The sequence below is a fragment of the Nymphalis io genome, chromosome 21 (assembly GCF_905147045.1).
Source record: "Nymphalis io chromosome 21, ilAglIoxx1.1, whole genome shotgun sequence".
Taxonomy (NCBI): Eukaryota; Metazoa; Arthropoda; class Insecta; order Lepidoptera; family Nymphalidae; genus Nymphalis; species Nymphalis io.
Window position 1 is genome coordinate 3870228 of NC_065908.1, and position 12558 is coordinate 3882785.

The 12558-nt window shown below is 30.9% G+C and overlaps 1 protein-coding gene across 1 annotated transcript in view; it reads left to right on the forward strand.

Annotated features, from left to right (window-relative positions):
• LOC126776671 (uncharacterized) overlaps positions 1-12558 on the forward strand; it is a 109646-nt gene that overhangs the window by 81692 nt on the left and 15396 nt on the right. Inside the window, exon 13 of the mRNA XM_050499293.1 lies at positions 10119-10378. Coding sequence (XP_050355250.1) covers positions 10119-10378 — 260 coding nt within the window. The remainder of the gene's footprint in view (positions 1-10118; positions 10379-12558) is intronic.

Below are 12558 nucleotides of genomic sequence, written 5' to 3' on the forward strand. Positions count from 1 at the left end.
AGCGTCTTAGTACATATTAAAAACAGTTTTGTTTTGTTACCTATCTATAACACCTCAAGTTTAAGTTAGATCAAGTAATATTTAGAAAATAAACTTCACTTCAAACATTTATCTTATAATCTCTCAGTATATACGTCATTATATCAATTTCCGGTGCGGGGTAACGATGGTAAAAACAAAAATTAATCGACAACATGTGTGCGTATAGGGTGAAGCATGCTGATGGATAAAAACCTTATGACCTTAGAGTTTTTTAGGAAAGCCGAGATTATTAAATAATAATATTTATTTTATACAAGTTACATCATATGCAATCGCTAGTTGAGCCGATAAGTATTTATTGAGTCTTTCAATTAGGAAATTCTGAGTAGATGGTACTGTTATTAGCTTGTGCCTCGGAAAGTGCCTGATTTCTATGTGTATCGTGGAAGTATGAGAGTGAGAGAAGTAAGAGAGCACTTGTGTTTTTGTACACACTTCTACATTATGACATTGGTTAGTCCTTGAGATCGGCTGTGAAGTCCAAAATTCGGTCTAGAATCATTGGGGGAAGAAAAACAATGAGGAAACACTGTCACATGTGTACTTCCATTTAATGATTATGGAATTGTCTTTAAGTTTTTTTTTATATATGACGAGAAGGTCTCTGACCAGGATTGAGACACTTAGGGTTATTTTTCATTTAATATATATTAAGACTTCTCTCTTATACCGATGAACTTTAAATCAGGCTATAATAAGTTGCTTCAGATAATTTATTTAAATAAGGAAAAATATTAAATATATTGCAGTTTAACAGGTTTTGAGTCTATATCTCTCTGTTAACGTCACTGAGCGTCGCTCTGCTAATAATTTCATTTTCATTTATTTTCCTTTCTTTTTATTATTTATACTTCTATTTATATTATACAGAGGAAATATTTGTTTGTAATCGATAAACTCTAAAACTACTGAACCGATTTCAATAATTCTTTCGTAATTAGGAAGTTACTTTATCCAAAAATAACATAAAAGCTAAGCTATACTTTATTTCGGATAAGGATAAAGAAGGCTACGACAGTTTTTCATGCTCTAGATATATATAATGTAGCATCAACGAATATATTCATAGATAACATTTATAACTAACATAGATAACTTTTCAAATAAATATATATATATATATACTTTTCAAATGTTGTCTATGAATAGGTTCGTTGATGGTACATTCGATATATTTATGATATTTTTACGTAGAAGCTTATTATTTAATGAGCACGTGTCATGTTTCACACGGCATCGTTGGAAACCAAGTTCTCAAGAAAACGAAAATGTTCTCACAATATACAGTTAATATTAATCGCATCTAATAAAGATTATAGTAAGCAATTTCGTAACTCAAAGAAAATTTTAGTATCCCCATGTTTAAATTAATACAAGACTGCGCAATTAAGTAACTTCGATTTAAAGATGTAACACACCACAAATCTGATAACATTACGTTGTAATGTTTCTGGCATTTAAAAAAAAATTGTTCAAAATTTGTTTTTATATTGTGTTTTATAAAAAAAAAAAACTGAACATATTTATAGTTTTCAGACAAAATATTTTTTCCTAGATTTGTCCGAAAAAATCTATACACTTGGCCACTCTGTGTAGAAAGCTCTTCATTAATGCATCTTAATAAATCTCCGTTACGACACATTATAAAACAGATAAAAATTTTAGTTTAAACGTACGAAATGCCCAAATCAGACGATACCCAATGTCTTTGATGGATGGTTGTAATAACATTATCAGGCCGACTATTTTGTTATTCGAAATGTAAATTCACTATTAAAACACGTTTGGATGCAACATTGAAGCTTATGTTGTTAGGTAATTTAATTTTAAACTCTATCCAATTGTAATAAAGTTTATTATAGTTATCACATGTCTGATTATATTGTAGGACTATCGCAGTACTGCATCTGTATCGTAATGAACTCGTTTTTATAAATTGTGATACCATGATCTCATATCGTTATGTAAGACTTGGGTTCAAAGTATTTTTAGAAATATAAGATTATCAATAGTTACCAGTTGAACTTGACACTTGATCATTATATTGTATAATAAACATTAAAAAAAATATCTTATTCTCTTATTTATATTTTAAAACAATACAAAATTTATTATTGTTTTTCTATAAAAAAATAAAAATTAAGCATGTTTTAATAATAATATGAACTATTTTCTTATTAAACAGAAATGCAACCTTAATATTTGAAAGCCATAATTCAAGGTTAGTCCAACATCCATCGTTAAAAACTCACCAATTGAAAACTCCCGTGTTCCAACTGAAAGTGTTTCAACAATTGTCTACATGAATAAATTGATTCAGATTAATAAAGTGGTCGATAAGTGAGGTTCCGACGTACGGTTTTCTTATCAATATTGTTTCACTTGCAATTTTGCGTCCACAGTCTTCCTGCGACCGTCTAATCGAACGCACTCTTCATTGTCTATATTAATATATGTGTCATCATTTACTTCGGTATTAGTGTTGAACGAAATAACATAAGTGATAGAACATCTAACATTATCAGGAAATGGTGACAGATTGAAATTAACAACCGATATACGACTGAGATTAATCGTGTCGTCGCAGTGAATTATGGAATTAAGCGTTCGGAATCGGTTTGTTTTGTGAGCATGAGATTATCGGTGTTTCTTTAAATAAATCTGACTAATGTAGAGATGACGGCTGTTAAACGTTTAAGAATATTTAATGATTGCCATACTGATGGGAAACTGTAAGTTTTATTTGTATAACCGTTATTTAAAACGTGACCTAAATTTTCATGTCCGGACACTTGTTCAAATATGAACATTTGGAGAATTATTATGTTACCTTAAAGTGATATTACATTTTTATGCTGCAATAGTTATGTTTGTGATTTAATTTTATTTTTACAATATTTTATTTAACTTCACCTATTAATGTCTAGGGGTCGATTCTAGCAACTGATTTAAACCAGTTCTAACCGATTTTACTAAAATTTTGCACAAACTTGACTCCGATGACAATTCAATTTTGTATTGTCATTTTTTTATTAAAAATGTTTGATAAATAATCTTTTTTTTTACTTAATTTATTACTAAATAAAAAAAATCACAATAGAAAAAATGTATAGAAATAAATAGTTACTAACAATAAGATTGATAGTGATTATAGTTAATTTACATTATACATTGCAATGGTTCTTAAAAAAAATATTGCATGATCGAAGTATTACACAATGACGTACACAATTTCGAAAAATGAATATATTAGTTATGACTAATCGTAGTTCTTAGAAACTTAAGTTGAACAAATCATATTGAAATTTTTAGCACGTTACAGCGGTATCAAACTTTCCATGTCATGAATTCTTATAAAAAACCGTCATATGATTTGCTGTGCTATTCTACAAGAATCATTTACTCACCTCAAATGTTGTAATCTTTGCTTGATTTACTGCAATGCATGTATTCTTTAAAAGTTATATATTTTATAGTTGTAAATGATACACGTATGTTTGATATCACTTTCTGACATTTTACGATCATTTTCTATAATGAGTTTCGCGTTTGCATTACATATGTTTTATGTAGAAATATAAATGATTGGCTCATTATTTACCTCACCTTATTCACATATTAGAGTCCTTTAGATTTGATCTTTGGCCTTACCACCAGTTTAGATGTATAGTAATTTTCACATCCCATTGTAGTTATTCTCAATAAATTATTAATTATTACTCTTGGTATAATTTTCTACGAATGTGTTTGAAGTGAGCGTGAACACTTCATATAAATCATCGTAAGACATGTTCTTCCATATTTATAGCTTAATAAAATGACAAATTGCGGTTTATAAAATGATCAGACATGAAATTCTACAAATTTCACTGACTACGTGACTTCGGCGAAATCATTGTGTAAATCCACTTAGTGAACAATTGAATTGAGAGTATGCTTACGTTTATGGGAATCACCACGTTTATATATTTATATACATATTATTAATTTTGACCATATATATACCAAAGCCAAGGATGCGTTTCAATGTTCCTTTTTTTTTTTTAAATATAAATTACGGTCTTCGGTGTCTATGCGAAGTGAACGATGCGTAAACGCACAGAATACGAAAGTTACAATAGCTTAGTTTCATATATAATATATATCTTAGTAATTATAGAATTGTTATATTGTGTTAGAAAATAAAAAAAGGGAATATGTTTTGTGGAAATATTAGCGACCTTACTTGTTGTTCTGCTGAATATAAACACTGACTACTATTTCCTTCATCATTGATTTGATGGTAAGTGGTCACCAAACGCTCTTAGACATTGGCATTGTAAGGAATGTCAACCATCGCTTACATAGCCAATGTGCCACCAACCTTGGGAACTAAGATTTTATGTCCCTTGTAATTACACTGGCTCACTCACCCTTCAAACCGGAACACAACAATAACAAGTACTGCTATTTTGCGGTAGAATATCTGATGAGTGGGTGGTACCTACCCAGACGGGCTTGCACAAAGCCCTACCACCAGTCTGCAATTATAAAATTGTTATATTCTGTTCAAAATTTTAAAAAAGGAATGTGTTTATGAATATTTTAGTGGCCTTACTTAAAATTGTTGTTCGCCAGTGTTTCGTTTCGGTCTGATTACTTTTTCCGTCATCATTGATTTGACATTCGAAACAAGACAAACGTTCGAAATATAAAAAAAAGCAATTAAGTTATGAAAATATTACCGGGCTTACTTACATACATTGTTTAGCGGTGTTTAATTAAACACTGATTTTGTCATCATTGATTTGACATTCGAAGAACAAACGTTCGAAATTTAAAAAACTATTGTGTTATGAAAATATTAGAGGGCTTACTCATGCACATTGATTAGCGGTATTTAGTTACATACTGATGACTCTTTCTGTGAACATTGATATGACATTGGAAAGAAAAAGACGAAGCAATATTTAACTAATCACTCCTTAAAACAAATTTTATTGGAATGTGTTTAAAAGGGTTAAATAAGTTGAGTAATATTTTGACTTTTGATGATATAAATTTTAACGCTAGTTGATTAAGTTTATAAATTCGACAGCTTAACAAGTAACAAATGCTTGACTGAAAATAATCTTATAAATTACAAGTGTGATCTAATTTAATCTGTGGCTGTTATTTTAACATAGTTGTATAAAGGTCAGCTTGTTATGTTATTTATTATTATTACTTTTTCGTTCTGTAATATATTTACTGGTGGTAGAGCTTTGTGCAAGCTCGTCTGGGTAGGTACCACCCACTCTTTAGATATTCTACCGCAAAACAGCAGTACTTGGTATTGTTGTGTTCCGGCTTAAAGGGTGAGTGAGCCAGTGTAATTACAGACACAAGGGACATAACATCTTAGTTCCCAAGGTTGGTGGCGCATTGGTCATGTAAGCGATGGTTAACATTTCTTTCAATGCCAATGTCTGTGGGCATTGGTGACAACTTACCATCAGGTGGCCCATATGTTCGTCCGCCTTCCTATTCTATAAAAAAAATATCTAGACTTATCTTAGAAGTTCAAAAGTACTATGTTGAAATTACTCCCAAAGTAGTGATTTTGAAACTTCACTAAATAACTTTTGGAAACACTGGTTCACAAAGAATCAAATAATTCATTTATCCTTTAACAGATCAATTTCGGAGACGTTGTCGCAAGTTTGAAAAACACCGAATAAGTAAAGCTAAAATCGTGAAGCGTCGTTTATGTAAGAACTAGTGACAGTTAAAACGAACGAGAAACAATAGGCCATTGTGGTCGCTCACCCGATGGAAGCTATGTGATGCCATGTGCCGTTCATTCACGATAACATACGTAGTTAGTAAAAACCTTCGTGATAGTACTTCCGAAAATAGTATATAGTTCTTTACCTAAATGCTTATTTCCTTTAACTTTCTACTTTTATAGTTGTACAACTTTTAGGGCGATTGAATTGTTATTTGAAGTGAATTTTTGATTCATAGTGTGCTTTAACGAAAGTAAAATAGAATACAGTTAATATAAATTGAAAGATTGAATTTTAATGGCTGAATATTTTTAGGCTGTGTTTTGTAATTTTTTTTTTTCCTTAATGTAAAGTAAACAAAGTGTCAATTCCAATACCAAGTTGGGAACGTCTTGGAGCTTTACTGAATAAATAAAAAATAATTATCATTATAATCGGTTTTATAAACGAAAAAAAATATTTCTCCAAAAAAATCACATACATAATATATAAATACGGACGAATTGACTAAGTTATTTTGTTTCAAATAAGTTAATTTTCCTTCGTAAGCTAAAATTGATAATTTTAATGAGAATTTCTAGTACAGTTTCGCATTTTGATGAAATGTTCTTTAGACTTTAAATCCGATAAGTATTGGAATCTAACCTTTGACTTTAATCGTGACTGATCTCGACTCGCGTGAATGAAACCTTATTGTTCGTCTAACTTGTGTCATATGTATATAAGTCTTGTAGTTGCATTATAAATTTTACTTTTGAACAAAGATATTTTATTACAAAAGATAAAAATCTAAGTTATACATAGTCTTACATTTGGTTTAAGCTTAGCGACATGTAGCGAAATACATTCAATCTGTAAATCAAGGTCACGTTAAAAAGTTCAAAATATTTTTCATCAACTTAAAAATCACTATATTTTATGTCAATATCTATTGTTCGCCTTCATAATGATCACACAAGAGAAATAGTGAGTGTGAACTTGCGATATTATTAATTTAATTAAATTTTCATCGACAATATTTAATATTGTTTTCATAATAAACAACAATTATACATAAAGGACTACATACAATGTACATAGATAGAATAGAAACAGTAAAGTTAATTCAGTAATCTAATCAACCTAATCAACATAAAATTCCCTTGATCAGCTTTTATTACTTCCATAGGTTAAAATAGTTTGGTTTTTGTCTGTTTCGGTGTGTGATAGCTTTTCCATGGTTTCGTCGTATATCTAAAGGGACATATTTGGGTTTTATTCGATGTGAGCCTTACATAACTTCAGCTGGTGGGTAAGTATCCGCAGAGGCCTTCCTCAAGTACAGATAAAGAATGTTTCGATCATACTGAATCCTAGGTTGGACAACTGCTGTTAAATTATTCTGTGTGGTTTCCACTGCTTCATCATATAACAGCGAAGGACACTTTAGGGCTTTAGTCCGTAGGAGCTCCAAACTTCTTCGCCTATGTAAAAGAGATGAAAGTTGATTTTGTCCTACTCTGGCGGTAACCACACGACACGTGACCTTGATTTATATAATAATAAATGTTAATTGACTGAATCATATTAATTCAAATAGTACTCTCGTCCGCTTTTGTCGGTATCACACGCTTTATTAAGCTAGAATTGGTTCAAATTGTATCTGCTTCCGTTTATAAACGCTGAACAAAGCATTCCTTCATATTGATCTAATTTACAATTCAACAACAAAATTCGATCCTATTCACATGTAGGTATTCAATTGAAGTTATAATAAATATATTGCAGACCATTTGTAAACTAAGAATCTTATAATACAAATTATTTTAAAGCAACAATTATAAGCTTCTATTTAACTTCCTCTCTTCGTTATTGTAAGTAAAATCATGCAAATGAGTTTATAAACTAATCCCTGTCGCCTAACTGTTCTAATTTTCTGATTTTTGTCACCATTTTGGCGTTTATGACGATACAATCGTATTATTTATTTATTTGGATCTTCAACAATTGTACATAAAATATATCCAATTGGAACTTAATATTATGAATATGAATCGAATAATTCGTTTATCCTTTAACAAATGAAAAAAGCGTTGTCGTAAGTTTGAAAAACATTAAATAGGTAAAGCTAAAATCGTGTAGCATAGAAAACATAAAATTATTTTTATAATTAAGTTAATGTTATCCGTTTTGGTAACTATATGGGTTAAATATAAGAGTATTTGTAATTAGTATTTTCTTCGACATATTAATAACACTTCTGATAATGAAAATATTTCGTTTATATAATTTGACTGTCTATCATTTAACCGATCGCCATGACTTATATACGCAGGCAGGACAATGTTAGCTGACTTTTGGTAAAATATATTAAAGTATACTGGGTCATAATATAAACAAAATACAGATGTAATTCTTTATATATATCAATATGAAAATCTGTATACTTTATCACTAATATCGTTGAACATTATTTGTTATCTAAATAAAATATTAGTATATGTAGAGTAAAATAAGTGCTACTTGATTTGTTCGACAGTTCAAAGGGAAATAGTTCTTCATCTCAAAATGATAAGACATGTTTTCCGTTACATAATCGTGTACGTGTTTTATCAATTATCAAAATCGCGATTGTGATGTTTGAAACTTTTAGATCGTTTACAAGATGTATTGGTTTTGATCAATTTCAATCGGTAATATTTTATTTTTTTAAGGATAATAAAAAGGACAATATTGTGTTGATGAAGTTAACTGCTTATCCTATAAATGTTGTTTAGCGGGTGATAAGTCAAACAATGCTGCGTCTTCTTCTTTCGAATTTTAAATCAATGATGACAGAAAGAGAGAAATCAGTATTTAACTAAACAACGTTTATAAGGATATGAGATTCAGACGTATATTGTCGTAGTTTTTTTTTAATAAAATAAACACTAGTGTTTATAACGATATCTTTCTGAATGTATTCAGTACTTTCTCTATATTTTTACTAATTTCTTACTTCTTATTTTAATGTCTGAGTTTACAAAAAAAAATGTTCTAATGGTTTGAAGGCAAACATAATATTTCATCAGATATTTCGAGCAATTTTCAACGATAATAGAAATTGTGACACAATCTTCTATAGACTTAAGTCTCAAATTACCGGCCTTGGTCTGAATGGTTAATCAGTTGTTTAGTTTCACTCTTTTTTTACTTAATTTTGGAACGGCACGAATATCGCCAGGTTGTATTTTAACCTAATTTATATCTCATTATGTACTAATACAAGGGCATCCTAGTATGTAATATGTATGTAAAAAGTCGCTCGATATTTATTTTTTATACAATAGATAGGCGGACGAGAATATGGGCTACCTGATGGTAAGTGCTCACCAACGCCCATAGACATTGGCATTGTAAGAAATGTTAAACATCGCTTACATCGCCAATGCGCCACCAACCTTGAGAACCAAATCTTATGTACCTTGTGCCTGTAAATACACTATCACACTCACCCTTCAAACCGGAACACAATAATACCAAGTACTGCTGTTTTGCAGTAGAATATCTGATGAGTGGGTGGTACCTACTTAGACGAGCTTGCACAAAGCCCTACCAGCAGTTAATTCTTATACGACTCTATTTATAATATCTATTTACTCGTCAATTATGATTGGTGTCTACATTATGCTGCTGGCTTGTTTTGGTAAAAACAACACGTCATACGAGAATAGTAGAACAATCGAACTTCGTCCCCAAGAATCACGTGTCCTAGATTCCATAGCGATAATTTTAATAACAATATTATCATTGACACTATTATGTAATGACGACATTTGGTATTAAAAATTACTGTCACTGATAACGCAATTTGATTACATATTTCTTAAACATATATTAAAATAGATTTTGGTATGTCTGTTTGGGATTAATACTTTGATAGCATTTGACCAGCTTTTATGCCACCAAAATTTTATGGAATTGGTTTTAAACTTTATAATTTGTTGCAACTAGTAGCTAGATGACTAGCAGCTTATCAACTTCTATACCGCTGAACTAATCACCTTGACAAATGGTATACATAGTTTACGCCGAAATAATTTCGGTGGATATAACGGTAAAGAAAACTAAGTAAGAGCTTTTCACTGTTCACACTACGATTTATTTGAACTGATCATATTAACATAATCAATCACACTTTATATATTAAGTAGCGAATCTAGGCAGCGCGATTCAGATTGACAAATTCAATTAACGCCATCTATCGCTACCATGTAGCCATAATTAAGTTAATATACGCCATTAAACACATAGACAGGACAACGTCTACCTACTTTAAAATAGAGTCTAATAAATACAATTTGTTCACAGGCCTCTTCAAAGGCTCAACTACGACCCTCGACGGGATCGGTCTCCGGCCGATGCCAGCGGAGCGACCAAAAACTTTGCGAAAACTGAAGTCTGTATACGACGCTTCGCCGACCGAACAGAATTTGAACAGCGTTAGCAGTAATGGAACTGCCGAGAGGACCAATGGCGTTGAAGAGGAGGTCAGACGAAGGAGCAATACCACGAGCTCGACGCAGAGCGGGGACAAATCGCTTTCAATACTCAGTCCATTTGATGAACAGGTAATACTTATTTATTTTTATTATATAAGTAAATCGAAGACACTTAATCCTTTGTTCTGTAATCACACTGGCTCAATTACCCTTCAAAAGTACCTATTTGTTACATCTACATACAGTGGGGAGGCCCACTGTTGGCTCCCTCGAACCCGCGCCTGTAATATGAGCCATATTCGGCTTTGACAATGTCATCGAGACATCTTCACGCTTCCTCAATTACACACTTCTGTATTGTATATTTAATATATGCGTATGTCATTCGTAGAATAAATTTCATTAATAAAATAGTAAATAAAATACTATTACTGAAATAGGTATTTGTAAAATATAAGTCATTCAAAATGCAACGAACAAATTTATATTTACGTATAATCTTCGTCATTCAGTATTATAATGCAGATTTGCAATTTGTTCATATGTCCATGAAACAACACAAAGGCAGGAAGCCGTGGAAATTAGCGGTTACGGTAAGAACACCTGCTGTTAAGGCTACGCACAATCGGTTTAAATGTTTCAGAACATAAAAAGTTATCATAAGCTATTATGTTCCATTTTCAAAATAACACATATTTTTTTTAATTTACCACAGCTCATTTAAACTTATTTTGGATAAAAAAATTGTTATCGTTAAAAAAAAATTTAGGGCCATATAATTAATAACTATTTCCCAAATTAGGCTTAACTTGTATGTTATATTATTATAAGCCCTTTAAGATAATGTGACGTGATGTGAATACGAACTTCTGTTATTATGATCTATTGAAAGACAAAAACAGGTAGCTTAAATTAGCACACCTGCACTAAAATTAAGAATTCATTAAATACTCGTGACGTGTTCTGAATTTTTTTTTATTTAGCCTTGGATGTGGTACAATTAGGAACGTGTATATATATAAGGTTGCTCCACCAACCGTACAATTTAAGTGATGTCTTTTGTTCCTGTAATTACACTGAATAGCTGAACCTTTACAATAATGCATTGTCGCTTGATGGTAGAGTATGTGGCGAGCGGTGTTACCCGATAGATAAATAAACGTACATAATATATTTAACATGCGTTATAGTATGTAGCTTTGAAATAACGATAATAATTATAAAATGTAAAATTGTTATTTGATATATTATGTACTTATAAACATTGGTACTTGAAAGATGATCAGAGCATAGTACAATCAATATACTTGTTACAATTAACAAAATATAAACCCATTGTTTTTTTTTTAATAGAATAGGAAGGCGGGCGAGCATATGGGCCACCTGATGGTAAGTGGTCACCAACGCCCATAGACATTGGCATGTAAGAAATGTTAACCATCGCTTACATCACCAATGCGCCACCAACCTTGGGAACTAAGATGTTAAACCCTTTGTGCCTGTAATTACACTGGCATTCTTTTGCCTGTTTCAAGTCGGGATATTTTCGTTACTGAATCCGTGGAAGATTTTACTTTGTATCTAGCTTTGTTTGTCCCGTATTTAATTCATTAATTTCGAACAAAATTTCTTTACGTAAAAATATTTAAGAGCTGTTAGCCATTGTATTCTAATAAAAGATTTGCATAATTATGTTCAAGACATAAATAAAAAATAGTTGTAGTAGTTTAATTGTTAGTTTATTTTCTTGATATTTTTCCGTCTGTGTATATCTACCAATTATCATGACGATCGATACGGTATAGAAGTTAACGTGTTGCAACGCCATCTAGCGGGGAGTTAAATGAACTGCTTACTATAAAAACCTCCAAGTAAAAATACATGTTGTGTACTCGCTGGTGATCGATCAAATGGTGTCAAACAGACATATAAGCATTGGCAAATAAAGTTGATCGAAACAAATTTCCATATAAAATTAAATAAATAGAATTATTTAAAACCTTATCGTGTACTTTTAAATTCAATGTCAAACAATGATAATGTTGCCGTGACACAAAACGTTTGAAATTGTTATCTCTAATAGTTGGTAAAACTTTTATCATTAGTTTGTTCCTTTTGTATCAAATCATAATCGATAATTTATGCTTACCTAAATAAAAATTATGTAATGATGTGTCGCGTCAATATTCTGTATTCGAAAATGTTTATTTTTTTTTCTATTTCATTTATTCATTTATTTTCGGTGTAGTTTTTAATTTGTAAACGTTATTGTAAATCTTAATTGTAACAAAATATTGTAATAAAGTTTT